The sequence below is a fragment of the Opisthorchis viverrini genome (assembly GCF_000715545.1).
Source record: "Opisthorchis viverrini unplaced genomic scaffold opera_v5_44, whole genome shotgun sequence".
NCBI lineage: Eukaryota > Metazoa > Platyhelminthes > Trematoda > Opisthorchiida > Opisthorchiidae > Opisthorchis > Opisthorchis viverrini.
In genome coordinates, this window is record NW_008751700.1 from 2,117,521 (window position 1) to 2,136,463 (window position 18,943).

At 39.4% G+C, this 18,943-nt stretch overlaps 1 protein-coding gene across 1 annotated transcript in view; it reads left to right on the forward strand.

Moving 5' to 3' along the window:
* T265_03221 (hypothetical protein) overlaps nucleotides 1–18,943 on the forward strand; it is a gene marked incomplete at both ends in the record, with an annotated part of 46,214 nt that overhangs the window by 22,827 nt on the left and 4,444 nt on the right. Inside the window, one exon of the mRNA XM_009167640.1 lies at nucleotides 15,976–16,099. Coding sequence (XP_009165904.1) covers nucleotides 15,976–16,099 — 124 coding nt within the window. The remainder of the gene's footprint in view (nucleotides 1–15,975; nucleotides 16,100–18,943) is intronic.

Here is an 18,943-nt window from a genome sequence, read left to right on the forward strand (position 1 = left end):
ATTGTTTAATAACTGCTTTATGCTAAATGCGTAGTGTTTGGTTTCGAATTGGAAAACAATTTTGACGAAGACTCTATGAATCCACCCAGGGAGTGAAAGGTTCAGCAAACCTATGTTTGGCACTTTCCATCAAAAGACAGAATGGATTGTTTGCTAAAATTATGGCTTGAGTTTGTGACATATTCGAATACCGAACCTGACTAGGCTCTTAGTATACTAGAAGTCAGCTCGAAAGAAACAATTTCCTGTTTGGGAATTTCCTCTGATTCCCTGATCCCCTTTCACGGACAAATGGTCTGGCAGATAAACAGAATGTTTTTAACATGCAGCATCGTGACCACTATAAGACTAGGCGAGTCATTTTTCTCTTGGCATTTAATGATGACAACGAATGATGCCGTTTTGAAATCTCGGTTTCTCTCCACATTTGGACGCTACTTGTGTGATCCACAATTGTTCCCGTGGTCAATATCATTATTACTACCAGCGTAAATATAAATATCAGTTTTTTTGACCGCGGAGGTTTCCACAAGTCAATCTCTCGGAAGATGGGAAGAAAATTATTTATTAACGTATTGGCTCCGTCTAGCCATCCTAAAACAAACTATTCCATAAATCTTATGTTAGCACTAATTGCGCCACACGATTCTTGGTTTCTTTGGACCGACTGAAAGCGTTAAGCGTTAACTTGTGAGACATTGTTGCCGTTTTAACTATTTTTCTCTTGTGCATTAGAATGTTACGATAAATGGAAAAACGACGTGTTACTTACAGAGCAGGTGGCTTGAAATACTGTACGCCCAAATAATAAGAATAATGGTCGCCCACTCATCGCTATTGTTGCAGGTTTCATAGGATGCTAGCAAGACCACTTTAAAAATATAATTTCTGTTAAACATAACAGTTATTCACTAGCAAATTTGCAGATTTCCGTGTTTTTAATAATAATGCGCCAGCCATGACAACATGACTACACGCCCTTGGGATAAAAAATACATTTGTGGAGTTGTTCGTCGTTCTCAAAGTTCCATGTTGAAAAAACTGGTGAAATCTGTTACCCCAAGGCAAGCTGAAACACTGGGGATAAAACCGTGACCTCAAAATTAGTTCGAATTTGACGGGTAGGCGGGGTGCATAAGCTTGTTCTTAAGACAAAACTACCCGTGTTCCGAGTTTATTTTCATGATTTTTGTTACTTACTGGGGCATCCCGGTGAACTCTGTTCTTGATAGTTGCATGATGGCAGGTGTTTGTTGTAGGTTGATTGATCGACCACGCTGATTAAAACATATACAAGCATTAACAGGATTAATAGCAACAATAGCATTAATAGCATTAGTTGCATTAATTGTACTGCCTAATGATGTATCTAAGAGTCGAAGTGGCTGAGGCTATAAATATCACAATCCGAATATGAACCTTTGACTGCATATGAATCGTGACGATGCTGAAGATTTTATCGCTTATGGAGTCTTATATCTGCTGATTGATACAACTGAAGATAGTTCTAGGATGTACATCAACTCAAATCTGTCCCAAATATATTGGGCGGAGCTTGGTAAATAGTATCCCCCATTTGGAGTTACTTGTCTTTTTAGTTATTTATTTGAAATAGTACTGGGGATGTTATTTAAGAATATATATATATATATATATTACTTTTGGATAGCTAAGCGACATTATGCTCTGGCTCTAGCCTCAAAACGATGCACACTCTAGTATGAATGATGAACGGCAGAAGTTGAGTTCACTGACTGTAAGCGTGGCGAATCAAAGCACAACTCAGGTACATATGTGCGACTTGGGTTGTTGATAATCATAGCTCACTTGATAGAGCATACATGGGATGAAAGGCGTGTTGTGTGTTACGGTCCAGTTAAGTGTTTGTTTTCGTTCGCATTATGTTACTCTTGGGTCGGTTTTTATACTCTGATCACGACAGAACTGTGATGTTAACTCATTGTCTTTTTAACTCTGTAGAACAAATCTCTTTTTCAATCNATATATATATATATATATATATATATATATTACTTTTGGATAGCTAAGCGACATTATGCTCTGGCTCTAGCCTCAAAACGATGCACACTCTAGTATGAATGATGAACGGCAGAAGTTGAGTTCACTGACTGTAAGCGTGGCGAATCAAAGCACAACTCAGGTACATATGTGCGACTTGGGTTGTTGATAATCATAGCTCACTTGATAGAGCATACATGGGATGAAAGGCGTGTTGTGTGTTACGGTCCAGTTAAGTGTTTGTTTTCGTTCGCATTATGTTACTCTTGGGTCGGTTTTTATACTCTGATCACGACAGAACTGTGATGTTAACTCATTGTCTTTTTAACTCTGTAGAACAAATCTCTTTTTCAATCATTTTTGCAGTAGGCAAACAGAAACCCCATTCATTTCCAAAAACAAAATATTGTAATTTTGTAGTATTGTACTACTGTAATATAATGCAAACTCAACACATTAGTTTTTTTTAGAACAACCTTAGAAAATCCGAAAGAATTCAGCCTCAAAACAAAGGATATTTAACCAAATTCGATGTGATCCTGTGTGTCTGGTCACTTGCTTCATTTTCTCTAACGATGGTTGCTTTATTCCCAATCCGACCTCTTGACAAAAAGTCAGAAAACACCTCTCTGCAACACAGTCGCGAGGCGTCCAATCAGCGTAATTGCACAAAGTAGGCATAGGAAAATCTGGCAGCCATAGTTTCAGAGTAAATAGTTAAGGTATCGTTTGCCATCAATTTCCCAAAAACAACTACCAGTTTGATCTACCTTAATATTCTGTGAAGAATTTACCTCATCTTACTGTAAACACCGATCAGTTGCCGTAGATATTTTCCAGGTATGTTCTTGAAGAAATCGAACCATTTTAGGCCCTCAGAATTATTCATTGCTATATAGAACCTCTTGAAAAAAATACCACCTTTTGTTCTCATGATTCATGCACTCAATGGACAATTTTGGATTTCGCCCAATGCTACTACCGTGGGTCTAGTTACTATCAATGATGGAACATGTCTGCAAACTGTTTTCATTGTCCTCGATGATGATGAGTTTAAACTTGTCTCCAGTGTGTCCAGGATTTCTTGGAACTAGCGCATCAACAGCTTTGGTATTTTTAATACACTGGAAGCGGAAACGAATTGCAATATCCACAAGGGAATCAACACAATACTGTAAATATTATAGGTTACAGAATGAATGGGATTGCTTATATAAATGCGTTCCAACGGGTTGTACCGAGATCGAATTGTGGGCAATATTTGACTGATGAAGAGTGGACCCTGGTAACCAATCTTCCTTTATCCTTAACTGTGTGCCCATGAGAGTCCTCCATTCTCTTGGTGTCAAACTATGGAAGTATGTATGACTTCACACCGATCCAAAAGTAAAGTGGTGTTGCAGGAGACAAAAGCGCGTGAGCTTGGGACGTTTCGTCAAAGGATGTCATTCAGTCGCACAAAGACAGCAGAATTTTTCTGTTTTGGTTCCTTCATTCGCCACTTCGTTAGTGTAGCTTTGCAGTGGATGGTTTTCGACATCCTGACACTTCCCTACAGTTAACGGCGGCATGACTCTGCATCAGTTTCACTAAAACTCCCCTGGGTATTGGATTATCCAGATGGTGAGGAAATTCGACTACGTTTTGACTGTTCAAAGTTGGTAATTTGAAAGCTTCTTTACGATATTCAGTTCCAGATAAGCAGTTTGCTTTTTCCACAACAAACTTTGGACGTAAACGTTTATTTCATCCTCACTGGTTGTTTACGATCATTCCCCCCAGACGGGACAACGTTTGCTTAGCAATTCATATTAGCGAAGTTTTCGTCTCTAAAATGAACATAGTCGTCTTTCAGGGGTTCAAACTGACTCTTCCTAATAAGGTGGCACAGATACAACCAACTCTGACGCAAATAACGAGGTGGAATGAAGAGTTGGCGGGGGATTATTTAAAATGATTCTGGTCAGCCTAATTGATCGTCCAAATTCCTGTGGAAGTTATTTATCTCGCCGACGCAACTCCATTACTCAACGGTGTTGCAGGAAATGACCTCCAAATCACTACGGAACTCATTCTCTGGTGCAGCAACCAGAACAGTGAATGGGTCAGAAAAAGTGGCTCCCCACCAAGGTTCGTCAAAAATAAATCCACTCTTACTACTTTTCGAAGCATTATACAGCTGTGTGGTAACTCTCTTCCCTCTTACTCCTCTGCAAGATTTAGCAAAAGATAGCTGATCTGGAATATTCTCAGTGGCAGAAATCCACCAAGGATACTGTTACAGTGTCTTGATTTCTCGCTTCTAGTTGTGAAGCTTCTGTTTTCATGGCGATGAGTTCAGATGGCATTGTGCTTGGTACAATTACCAGTTTCACCGGGATTTTTCACCAGCGCTGGTTGCGAAATTTTGCTTCCATAATGCGCCATAAAACCTCACAACATGGAGACGATAATTGTCTAATTCACTGTAGTCCGGTTATGCAAAACCCTACTTTGAAAATAGATTTTCTTCCGTTGAGTCCATCATGTTACTTAGCCTTGAATGGGGACGTTCCGTTAACTACTATTTAGGCACACTGTTGCGGTTAGCCAAAAACACTATTATTGTAATTATCTCTAAATTTACTTTGATTCGTCTCCCTTGTGGTTGTCCCATTTTGTTCATCACTCTCCTTAATGGACTGGCTCACAAATGTCAAAAGATAAAAGAATCCAACAACCACTAGTCTTTCGTTCCACAAAGGTTTACTGATTTCTGGGTTTTTTTACGTTTGTAGCGAATGTGTGGGAGTGCTTGTTCTATTTTTGATAGTCAGCATTCTTTTAGCTTTCGGAATTTCTTCCTATTCAGTCTACATAAACCTACTCAGGAAATATATTCCATGAATGTGAAAAGTGATCATTGTCAGAAATTTTCGGAAAACCTAAGCCGCTGTTTTGTTTTAGCATTCAGGGTTGCCATATTCTCACGTAAAATTAATCTTCTAATTTCAGCTTCAATTTTTTTGATAGGTTGGGCCCATGAAATAATGGTGCCACAGATGAAAAAATTGGTGGCTGTACTTTTATATATATGACCAAAATAATTTGTTTGCATTAATGTTCCACTTAGCATCCCTGTTTACCTTTTGCTCTTATTCAGCAGGCGGTAATATAATGACTCCTTGAACCAGGTTGTGTTGGTTCTTAATGCATCGTTAATCGCTTGACACATTGATTGGATCGGTTAACAACCTACCCGTGCGTACACCCTTGAAAATCAACTGAACATGTCAGAGTCCCTGATATTTCCATCCCTTTGCGCAGAATATTTCGAGTAAAACCCTTACAGAGCTTATCAAAATTACCCTTATTTACTCATTGCTAATGATTACGAAGTCCAGGTAAGTCCGCTGCTGGTGCAGTACTCTCCTGAACATCACGCACTCACCAAACTGCAAGCCCATAGCCTAGTTCGGCGGACTCAGCAGGCACAAAAAATCTGTAGAGGCGTCCAAGCTACGGGTAATTAAAGATGGAGTTTTGCCGGGTAGTATAAACTAAGGAAGGATCAACAGAAATGAGCTATGATGTTGATTAATCCACTTTAAAAATCTTGGTCGGCTCTGTATGATGAAAATCCAAAATGACAGTATATCTTTCATGGGCAAATTTGGTGCCGCGAGAAAAAAAAACGTGCAGATGAAATGGATTTACATCTTCAGCCCAGTAGGAATGCACTGTTCGGCAGTTAGTCCTCCAAAAGGCTATTCTGAAGTGCGAAAACCCTTTATGTGAGACTATTTTTGGTAGCAAAGTAACCGCCTAAATTTGCCAAGTTCGACTTGTTCAGTTAGATTGAAGTTCCCACATAGCACTTTTGATCAAACTACAGGTAATGTTGGTTTGAGTATGGTGCTGATCAACCATTCCGACAGTTGCCCCGAGTAATTCGAATGGACAATCATCTTTTTTTGTGTGCAGTGTGACGCGATCAATGCAACCATCTAATATATGTGGGTGAGTTAAGAAGAAAAGATGATTGACGGTAAAAGATAAAATTTCTGTGTAGACAGCGGAGTTCTGAAACAGGATGTGAGTTTTTCAGCCATCAACACCTCTTCACGGAGGTTTAGCAGGAGTTGATTGGCTGTTAACTTTTGTTTATATTAGCGATTTACATTGGTTGATGTGAGATTATATTATATATTATATTATATATCCCAATATTCTCAAAAGTGCTCATGGCCAATACGTAGTGAGATGCTAAAATCAGTTGTAAACGACTACCTCACATACCTCAGTTAGTTCATTCATTCTGAAGTTTTTAATCCGTACATAGTGCACGAATGACTATTTGACGTTCCCACTATAGGTAGTAAAGGCACGAAAGGACCCAAATTTCTGATTACTTATAAATACCTTCATGCATGACTTTGGCGAACACTGTGCCGTTCATAAAACGATGAGTGTCCAGCCCTATTTTGAGTGAATGTCTGTTACATCCCGTTTTTGAATACTCAGCAACGAGCGCATCGAACCGACAAATCTTCGGCAAATACCGCGCTCACGATTAACTGTTTTACCACTGAGAATTTACCAGCAGAACGCAAAGTCTGAAACATCATAGTAAGAATGAACTGACTGGGGGGAATTGATAGGCATGAAAAATCATACCAACATAACATTGAAGCGAGAAACTCAAGTGACGGAGGGTTTCCGATTAGATCAAACCAAAGAAGACAGCATTAGATAGGGACTTCGGAATTACAACAGTCCTTCCACGGGGAATATCCTTCACCAGAAATGAAGGCAAACGATTTGCTAGATCTTTGGTGCGACACAATAGACACAGCTGAATGGGTAGGATACCAAAAGATGCTTATTCTCCTTGCTTGGACATCTCATCAGTGCACTATAATTTATACAGCATATAGGAGCACCATAAATAATAGAATGTAGAAATGGGCGTTGCAAAAATCACGCAGGTTTAACTTATCGGAACTTCAGAACCACTGTCAGAAACATAGAACTGTATAAGAATACCTGTACTTCAATAAACTTCATAGTATTCATAAGCTTTTTCCAAAAGAAGTCAGGATTTTGTATGCAATTTTCAGAGGCTCCACCTACTACACGGAAAGAACATATAATACTAACAGAACAGTCATTCAAGATTGAACGATGTAGAAAAAATTCTGTAGAATCCGTGAAGTGACTCGACTTAGAGGACCCAACAGAATACTCAGCAAATGGAACAACCAGGACCATATCTGTTTTTTTGACACATTGGACAACCGAACCGCATTACCTGAAATCTAACAAGCCCGAGTTTGCAGACGTGATAGTTCATCAGCGTGCAGCTTGCTCTAACATGATAGTGCTGGGATGGTGGCCTTGTGGGCCACATGCCCGGCGATCACATTCCGATCCAGCTAGGGATATGCACTCTCCAATAGGAGCAAAATCTATTCCAGTGCGTTCCGCTTTGAATCTAGACCAACTAGACTAAGACAACCGTTCTGACAAAAATGACATTACCGCACATCTTCTCACTCCTCACCAGTAGCTCTGCTGAAATGCAAAACCCTGTAAACCGAAACTTTGTGTTGGACCTCCTATCCCCCTGGTGTCAGAAATCTTCCTGTGCTGATTCAGTGTTCCCAATAATTGGCGTTAAAGAATGCGGCACTGAACTCATTTATGGCCATTTCTGGACTTGGCCTCCGGTCAGCTGATATGTAATGCGACTGAGTGACAGCCACTCAAGCAGTAATCCTTGTGAATACAGTGTTCTATACGGCAAGATTAAGCCTATATGGGTTACATAAGACCAAAGGCAATAACAACGAACCAATAAACGTAGGACAGACGCACAAGTGGTGGAAACTGTGTTACTGAGGGTCTCAAACTACCCATAGTATGGGTTATGTGGAAGATATATAGCCAGGTGTGTGCTGTCTTCAAGCAAGAGATAAATACTAGGTCGGTCCATCCGTGGGATTAGGACAATAGCTCTTAACACGCGAATTTCCGGGGGTAGAAAATCAGATGATAATGGCCTCAGCCGACGTAAAAATACATAATTTGTAGTACACAGTGTCCCGATAAATAAAAATCCCCGTTTCCACTGGGTGGGCCAGAATTAAAGTCTGGTTAGTATGGTGCAGTAATTGTTTAAGTAGCCTAAGGAACATCACACAATGACTCGTCCTAAGAGGTAAACACGAAATTTAAAACCCAAATGCTGCCTAATTTTTCACGTTGTATAGAATCGAATCAGCAGACTTCTAAACTAGAGAGAATGAATGGAGTTTGGAGGTCAGTTAGCACCTGAATGCGTCCGCCCACCGAGTTTAAGTCAAATTAATTTGGAGATAAGCTACTGGGTTGTAAAATAACAAACTGAAAATCATATGTCGTGTTTCGGTCTAGTTACTGGTGGGAAGCAAACAAACGGTGAAGTCACTACTTCTGAAACCATCCTGTGTCAATCTAAAACAAACCAACACTAGTGCGCATATTACAAGGTCAATAGTGGCATAGCAGACGAGAATATGAAGAACGTTTGCACATATTTTTCTTACAAAACGCTTGCTTGCAAATTACTTTGATTTTGTAGAGTTTCAATTGGATACTAAGCCAAACGCTTGCTTATAAAACTGCATAGCTAGATGATTTTCACAAGGGTACGTCTTCTGTCCAAGCAATTACGATATGCCGAAGTTGAAATAACAAACTATACACAAGGTTTCTTAGAAATCGATCAACAATCGACCATTTTTGTTCTATATGAAGTCATCATTTTCATTTAGTCTTCGAGTTTCAAAATGAATTTATGTTTCGCTTGGAAATCTACTCGCCCCAGGTTGTTAAGAAAGGCTAACCTCCTTTTTTAAAACATTACGAACTCAAGTGTGGATTAGAATCAAGCTACTTTATTGCACCTATACGTTAAAACACAGAAACATGCCAAAATATTGTTTGTTCTGGATGATCCAAAACGTTGCATATATCGCAGATACAGTCTCCTCTACAAATGCACTGTGGGAGGCATCATAAAACAGTTACACAAGGCATTTAAAACAATTGTGCGCCTTTGTTTTGGAATGAGAGTATGTAAAAATTTATTGATTCTAGCTTGCTCTGCCACCGATGCTGATAGAAAAGTCTTGTTTTCTGCGCACTAATAAAGCATTAGTGTAATGTAACTTAACTGAGCGATAAATAGTTTTCCAAGAGTGCCAGTGAGTTGAATGTTCATTTTTTAGGCTGACATCAACCATTCTAACTTGTGATCCACTGGTTTGTTCCCTATTGTTTTGCTATTTAAACCAGTGAATGCATCTAGTTATGAACGAGATCCACTCTTAATTTTGTGTAAATTGGTCGCGATGAACAATCACGGAAATAAAACTTTGCTATCGACATTCGGTTTCAGATGTTGACTATCTATAGCAAGCTGGACGTCAATCGATCGGAAACATTATTCTTCGTTCCTCAGAACAACAAAGGTTACAAAACGGCCTTAACAGCAGCTAAATATGATGCGATTGGAACCTAGGATAGGCGCAGAAAACTAAATTTTACTTTCGGTTTTTTAACCATGTTTACTTCAGTGTCCGTGAATTATAGGGTCTCACAAATCTTATCATAATGCTTCAGACAAAATACACCATAGAAATGATCAGGTTAGGGAATCAGTGTAATCGCTCGCAGCCGTTCGTATTACTACTGTTCTTATTTTATGGACTGCTGTTCCGGAAAAAGGACGCCCCAAGATTCTATGAATAAAACCTTTAGCGAACTTTCTCTGATATAGGCAGTATCAACCAAGCGCTGAAAACCAGTATCCAGACCACCGATTACCCTAATTAAGATTCACCAGATGGGTATAACCCCAGAAACTTACAAACCAACTCCTTGACTTAGGCAGCGATCCGGTTAAATGTTTTCTTTTGAGTCCATATACATGATGGAACTGCTGGAACCGAACACTCGATAGATTCTTTTGTGGTCAATATCATCATTCCATACTTGTTAGCAGTTGGCCCACCCCAAGATTCCAGTGCCACTGCTTAAAAAATGCCACCTGATATGCGTTCTCTGAAGTCAGAATTTGTCCTGGAAGGCCGAAGAGATGATGGACAACTAACTGGCGCACTTAAATGCTAAAACATCCCTCTGAACATTCTAGTACATATAATTTTGAGTCCGACAAGAAAGCAATGAATGTACTACTAAATAATATGACTATTTAAGACAAATGACGCAGATATTGACAGATTCTAGAAAGTCCAGACCAGAGCAAATGGCTAGCGGCAAACCGCAGCCAGTACAGTAACAGTTAACCAGCCTTCTGAAAAGAGTGCAGGGAGTGCGGTCCTGATAGAGATCATTCCTCAACGTCTTAAGTCTCGAGTTTAATAATCCCATAACCTTAATGTTCCAATAGTTCATGAGAATATTTTCTTATATTTTTTTCTTATACAATGCAATACACAAATATTAGTGACGATTTAAGGTTTATGCTTCTTCATCTAGTGCCTATGTTTTGAATTTGTTGAATAAATAGAAGATTTTAGTGCCGATTAAAATGTGTTTCCTTGGTGTTACAGCAACTGTTATCGCCATAGAACTATTCCAAGTATATTACTTCACCGGATTAAAAATCCTTGGCTGGAATGCATACTAACCAGTTTTGCGCTGTACTTCTACTGGTAAAATCCAATTAACTCTACCTTTTAAAAAGCAACTGTCCGTGTTGATATGGGCTGCCCGCATGGTTCATAAAGCGCAATATTTTAACGGGCATGCTTTAGCGCCATCAGTTGAATGGCTGCGTTCGGTGCTAGCTTTTATGGATGGTTCCAAGCTAATGTTTTTAGTCTCATGTCAAGATCTTCGAAAACTCCTACACTTTGAAATTTTAACCAACAGTTTTCTACCATTCAGCTCAATTAGAAGCTGAATCGGACTATTCCGTTTATTGTTTTGGGAAATCGATCTGACGGATTTGTTGCATAGATTTGTACACAGGAGGTTCATGTGGACTTGCGGATACACAATTCGATAGTTCTATGCCAACAAGGTAGAAGAAACTCATGGTCTCCACCTAAACGAGCCGAACCGAACCAAAACGGGGGGCTGTATTCTGATGCCACGTTAGAAGGTAAACCCAAGTGCATCGCTGTCATACTAACAGCTGGTGCTGACAGATTATTAATAAAAATGTGGCTTTAGGAACTCATAAACCGAAAACAACGACCCTTGCCGCCTGATCGCAGACTTCCAGTAGCCGCATCTTCCAATCTTCCTAAAAACTTTCTCGGAAGTAAAAATGAGATCATTATTTAACACAAAACCACTGATCAAATTTACCTTTAATAGGACAGTGTCAGTCCAAAGGCAGAATATCGTTGAGTGCGTTTCTTTTCATATGGCATGATTCAGCTACAGCTGAAATAATATGTTGCACACACGACCGAAATACTCATTAAGAGTACACATGAACACCTTTTACGTCGGAATAACTTTACTATCATCACGGGCAAAAGCCTGGTCGAGCCACATGTATTTGAGAATGGCAGCATGGTCTGCAGAATGTAGTGTAGGTACCGAAATTGATTCAGATGCATGATTCGGTAACAGCTGAATTGGTCACCATGTAGTTCTAAGACCGGGTGATTGGTACAAAATTCCACCTGGCATCGGTCGGGTGACACACGCAGCTAATTCACTCACTCAGCGCACCTATAGAGCAATCTTGTACCACAAGATGAGATTTTATTATTCTCTCCTTTCAGGAAGTATGTATTGCTCCGCGTTTGAACTAACCACAGAATCGAAATGAATTACTCATCATTTTAACTGCTAAATATGTACTAACCTAGAGACGAGACAACAAAAATTATTATTATTATTATTATTATTATTATTATTATTAGTATTAGTGCCCTTGATAAGGTCATGAGATCATTCGGTCAACTTTTTGTCTTGATACAAGCTACAAGAGGAGACTGCTCAAAACTGCAGACACCCCATGACTGCAACATGGTAACTGATCACGGGACGCAAAATCACAAACTACTTGATGAATGGTGGTTTATTCTTATTTACAGAAGAGGGACTAGTTCTCTTGCGCTTTCAGGGTAGAATTCAGGTAGACTACTCCTCATTGGGACGGAAATAATTTCCAATCGACTGTTTTCAGAGCGTCAACAACTGACCAGTAAAATAATTTGCACGAAAATTTTTACGAACACGTTTTCTAAAGATGGCTCACTTAATTTGTCCTGGGCTGCGTACAAGCAGTCTCTCTAACCAGAAAAGGCTAGACGAGACACTTTTACTAATTTATTTACACACCTAGAATACAAGTGATGGGCTCTTATATTAAGCTTCAACGTATGGTGGTTGCATGCATGTGTCAATTAATATCGCCAACTCAATGAGACCAGATAAAATTTTTGTTGCTGTTCTTATGTATTTCCCAAGACCAGATAAAATTTTTGTTGCTGTTCTAATGTATTTCCCAAGACCAGATGTGGAAATTATTCGTGCTGGGCAGTTGTACCATTCGCACTTTTGTTGTGATAAACGTAATCTCTAGAAAGACCACGTAGTATGAATGAAATGGGCAACAAAGCAGCTAAGCGTCCTCGGATTTGTCATCATTTGCGAAGTCAGTTGCATTTTCCCTGGATCGTTATGTCTATGTTATTACTTACATAAAAATGGATGTCAGTATTTCATTAAGGGAAGCGGTTACTTTAGTTTTACGGTGATCAAGGACAATTATTTTTTATATTTCTGGGAACCTAAGCTCTTGTTTGCGAATACAAACAGCTGGGCATTGAAACACTGACCATAAAGACCATAAAGACCGTGAAACACAAAGTCGTATCCAAAGAACCGACTTGTGAAAAATCCGAGGTTTGAAAGATAGTGGCCAAGTTAGAATGAACAATTGCACTAAGTATTGGTTTTCCGATTCTCTCTGATGTCTGTCTTGTTTTACCCTTCTTTTAAACAACGGAACTATCGCCTATGTTAGAGAATGTCAGATAACCAAGTCCTAGCATTACAAACAATTTTGATTCTTGAGAAGTTTCAACTAGTGAAAAAGTCATCACCGTTTCTTTGAGATAAATGAAATTTTCAACACGATGAAAGGAAAACTACACAACCACCTCAAACACATTGGCGATATTCAGCAAATGTTTTTGGAATTAAATGAATCAGTATTGTTCCTGACAGGTGTGTATACACTGTACCACAGTTTGTTTTCCAAGTCATAGATTAACTCATAGTGGGTGGCACTGATGGATCAACCGCACACGTAAACGGAGTTTGATAATCCTCTGATTTGCCACCTAATGAGCAACGTCACAATAAATGAATAACATCCAACAAAGAAAACAAAAACCCGTGATTACTCGAGTCCCATGTCTAAGATGCTGGCTGTTTTTGTTTGCAAATTATTGATTGAGAGATTAGTGCTTTTCAGTAAGTTAGAGGACTTTCTACCTTCGTATTTGTGCGTAATAAGGGCTTAGGGGCTAAAACCATATAAAATATTTCTGCATGCCAACATTTCATCGCATGCCAAATTCGATTGATATACCATTCTTACGAAATATAAATTAAACCTGATCGCATTTCAGCTCCACATACTTAATTTTTCCTTGACCCACTTTCGCGTGATGATTAGTAAGACATTTTGGCCAGTTTTGTTTCACATTACATGCTAAATCCTCAGCAACCTTTCGTGAGTCAGTTAGTTTCTGCACGGTTGCTTGCCTTTAACATTCTTACTGACCGGCATCCATTAAAATGCCGCCAAGTGATTGCTGGGAACCGGTGCCTGCTTTCACAAGTGCATTGATCTATATGAGCATATTAGGATTCCTTTGAGCTCCGTGAGATGAGCACTGCTGATGACTCCCAGTAAGGACGAAAGAGAACAGTACTGTTTGGTCTTTCAGCGTAGATTGGCTTAATTTACAGGTCACAATCACAATTAAAAAGGTTTTTTTCCATCTAAAACTTGAGACTTTTTGTTGTGTTTAGCATGATCCAAATTTGTAGCCACTGCATGCTTCTTAGCGCATCAGGTGAGGTTTGTTTTACATATGCTTACCCGAAAATTATTACAGGGTGTGAGGAATTGTAAGGTTGAGATGAACATCTCACTTATATTACTTTTTTCTTTCAGTGGAGTTTGACTCTTCTTCCTCTCAGGACACCAAAAGCCACGGTAATGTGTTTACTGATGAGATATCGCAAAGGGGACATCGTTGGCACTAGGGGTCACAAGAAACAGCTTTCTCACATTGTGCTATGTGAATAGTTTAAATGTCAATTAATGAAGTATATAACGTCTTTTGTTACGTTTCAAAACTGTGAGTGGTTTCATCCGTCAAGTGCTAGTCTCGGCGCCTAAAAGCTGATCAGCTGTTTGCAAAACTGCTCAATGTCTGTTTGTAAATGCCAGGAGTGTGCATCTCACGAACCACCGAACCAGCGTCCTTTAGGTTAGACATGTTAAACATTACCAACATGTTAAACTTCCGGCCAAAAGATATTTAGCTTACTTAAAATTGAAGTAAAAATTGCCTTCTTATTTTTGCAAGACCACAGGATTTCATCAGATTAAAATCAGCGAAATTTTCATTGGATGTCTAAATGTAGTCCCCTTAGTTGGTCTTTTATCTGCGGTATTCGGTGTTATTCGTTTTTTGTTTGCTTGATATTTCTGCGTGTTTTCAAATGTCTTACTGGCTGAAGCAAGCCAGTAAGCAAGCAAGCAAGGATAATACAGGTTGTAGTTCGACTTAATTTTTATGTTGTAAAAGCATTGATGATTGATCGGAGGTTGGTCCCCCAAAGTCCTTAACAGTTGTCAGGATGTAAGGCCGTGGGCTTACTCGTGTTCTGTGCTCTCGGTCAAGTTAGCACAGTAAGCTTTTTGTTCCTACCTGGCGTCTCAGTATTACCAAGCACATGTGGAGTGCAAGCGACCAATCTGGCATCGGATAACGATGGTCACGTACACAAAGCTATCAGTGGTGACTTCTTCGTAGCTGCTGATAAATCGCTTCAAAAAACATGGCTAAAGGCCTTCGCCATTTCCTGACTTCATTTTAGCACTCAAGGCGCAAATCTAAGAGCATGAAGCAAAATTGCTCTGATCAGCTTAATGCCTTACACGAGGTGTTTATGCAGCACCATTCGTTTTGCTGACCAACGTTAGCTATATGGCAATTTAGATCCTGTGAGTACGTTCCGAGGCAAAATTTGTAAATTTATCTCATGTCATGTATCCACTATGTGAGTTTGCGTAAGAGTTTTCTGTAAGCAGATACTGTAATCCCTATCTAATAAACAGTCTTTCGAGTTGAGAAGCAGACATCAAGGATTTGATGTATATATTGCGTGCTGAGTATGTATCAAACGCGATTAGGCTCAGTCTAGTTTAAGTCCGAAGATCACCGCATTTGGAAGTTTGAAGAACCAGTATCACTGTCCAGTGGTATATAATGTTTTGGTATTCCATTAATGGGTCTGGCTGAAGTCAGTCTTTGCATTCTTAGGTATAATCCCAACACCCTTCGTTATTTAGTCACAAACGCCGATTGTTTGCGCTATCGTCACAATATCTAACTGCAAGAACACCTTTTCATTTCCACAGTAGCGACCGGGTTCGGCTAAGCTCAAAGAAGACTGTGTATTCTGACAAAATGTTCTAGATGGACTTGGTTCTTCTTTGTGCATCTGATTGTGTTTTCAAATATTTCCGCCCCGCAAAATCCCTTTAGGAATCTTTAAAAAAATTGCCCATGGCATTTGGGAGGTGACATTTTGACATTGTAGTGTACAAATAACTTTCAATGCTTTTAGTGAAGATAGCACCATTACCTACACAGTGTCCATAATCTTTGGTGTTCGCCCGTTTACCATTTATCACATTTGCAGCATATGAGCGTGTGGTCTTAACCACTTCCCATAGCAACGCCTTCGGTCCGTCGTTACGCGAAATTTCCGAAATCGAAACGAATGTCTGCGTCACGGTGGCGGATACGATCATGCTGTGTGACAGGTGGGACGACTTTGTTTCGAATGTTTCGATTAGTTACTCACTCACAGAAAACAACGACGGCTGACGAAAGGGCAGACTAGTGGGAAACAACTTAGGGAACCTGGAATCATTTTGGCAAAACTCAAAACATGCTGCTTCCTCTTCGACGATCCAATGCATTTCAAAGTTTGCTTCAATTAGTAAAGTGTTGTTATTGTCCAGTCGAACTTGTGAAGATCGACCAACTGTTGCGGCAGTTTATAGCAGTAAAAACTGTGTTTGTGTAATAGTGGTGCGGATGAAACTACGATTGTGAAATTTCACATAGATCTCACTTTGCTCTATTTTGTATTGCAAGCACGAATTGGCGAATCACCTATGTAGAAGCACATTTTAAGGGTTACTGGCTATCCGTATTTCGAAGAGAATATTTCCGCGTGTTGGACCGAATGTGAACTATTTCCCTCCTGAGAAAACGAGTATCATCTCTGATAAATAGTCAGCGGGACAGAGCATTACACTGCCTGATCTCTTGTTCGGTTGAGGAAGTTGGACGAATCTCATTTAACGAATCTCTTTAATTAAGTGATAATGCTGATTTGTTGGGGGGAGAATTTTGGTGTGTCACCGCAGAGAGGAACTAATCTGATACATCTGGCACATTGTCCAAATCCAACAAACTTCGTCGGATTCCGTTCTGCAACCCTTCGGACCTATTCACTTGGAAGAAAAAACCTGAAATATCTCTATAATTCGTAAGTTTGTTTGAAAAGTTTCTGGCTTTTGGCGACACTTGCCGGTAATTGCTACTGTTTTACCACAGGGGAGTTTGTAATGTGCCAGAATGCTCTAATTTGCCTTTTGGCAGATTCACGATTGTTGCAGCCAGTGGGGTTAAACATACCCTACCAGGTAGTCAAATGCTTTCAATTCGTCATTTTGTTTGGCTACGTAGTTGAATTTCCGTTAATCCTTTGGCATGCACTAGACACTATACACTGAAGCATTATACAGACAAAAAGGCCTAATTATATGTCAAAAGTGAGTTCCACTCTACGACCCGGACTGTCGTGTGAACCAATAGGCCAAGCGTATTCAAATATTTTGGAGATATGCGTTCACGTTTTATTTCTTTAGAAATAAAATTCCTCCTAAATATAAACACCTATTGTATTCACACATCAAATGCCTGACAAGCTGGAGGGATTTCCTTTACAATATTAGAGTAATGCATTCATTTTTGGGACCATAAATGGCTTTCCAGCCACACAACCTTTAGAAGCATTCACCCATTCTGCTTGGAAGATGGTAACTTATGCGTGGAGACTTCGCTGAATGAGGATAAATAAACACTGAACCAAGGCTTGACAATGAGTTTCCGGCGAACTTTTTATACGGAAGTCTCAAGGCTTAGATACTAAACAGTATCCGAATTTTGTACAACGTAGACATTTGTATCGACATCTTAAACAATTTGTCTTTCGTTCATTTAATCTCATCCACAAAACCTTAGATGCTATTAGGGAAATTTCTGATTGTATTGCACATCCAGATTACCTCTTCGTGATTCTTGATGGCTTTCATGTAGCGTCCTACTCAATTCATACGGCACGAACCTCAAATTTTCAAACTCTGTTCAAAACAAAAGGCCAAGCGTTTCAGATTTCTATGCCTGATTAGATGAAGACGTAATTCCGCATAGAAAGCTTTCACAAGCAAAAAATTGAATCTGCTAGAAAGCTAAATAGCTAGGGTTTTGTCACCTGAACGAAACCAAGAAGTAAAGCAAGGTAAAAAAAGCGTTCTAATAAATTCGACCCAATCAACCAATGCTTGGATCGCCATTAACCTGGAGACTCAACTTACGACAATAAAAAAGATTATTATGGAAAGCTTACTTTTTTGTATTATTTTTTGTATTAGCGAACGTGGTGACTCCCAATGCACTACGTTTCCTCTATGAAAGCAAATAAACTTTTTAAAGGATGCTTTTCGCGCCTTTAGGTTAACACTTGTAGCAAATGAAAGTTTTTTAGCGCTATTTAAAAATGGTCTTATAAATATCCAAGTCGCCTTTACTAGATATAGTGTTGAAATGCTTTTTATCTTAGCGTCGCACGTAACTTGTGATCAATGGTAACAAGAATATACGACAACTCACTTGATCATCATGGCCTCAGAACAAGGTTTATTCACAAGGAACTCTTTTGTTAGCGTTTTTGTTATGGGAACGAGAAGGTATCTCAAAAAATGAAAGTGACAACTTGAAAAGTTGAAACGACTGTTGTTTGCCTTTATTTGGTGTCTTGTTTGTTCCGCTACATTTGCTCTTGGCAAACGCCGGCTAACTAACGGGTAATGAGTGGATTTGTGGTCATGAAACATCCTTTACATTATTGATATTTTTGTGTACAAATTTGGTTTCTAGACGTAGGTAAAAATTTGTTCGTCATTACATCATTAATTTGCCTGAACGTTGTGGATACATCGTAAAAAAGATATACAGCCCGCTTAGGATGGGCGAAAACTTTCCAAGACCAAAATAAACTGCATATCATTTTGATGGAACTCCCAACATGTCCTTCCCAGACATTTTACAGTTGTGATTCCTTTTCTATTTGCTATTCCTTCTTCTGAATCACTGTCATGTCATTTCATCGACAGAGCACTACCCAAAAGGTCATTGGGAGCTTGATAATCCAGGCCGACTTTTTATGCCCACATCTTCGGTAAAGTCCTTATGGTTCTTCCATGCAAATCTATATGTATTTTGTCAGTTTAGATTTAGGCAAACATAAGCTTGGTGGTAACTTGGAATCTCTGCCCATCTAGTTAGTCAAAAGGAAGGTGGAACCGGTTGTAAGC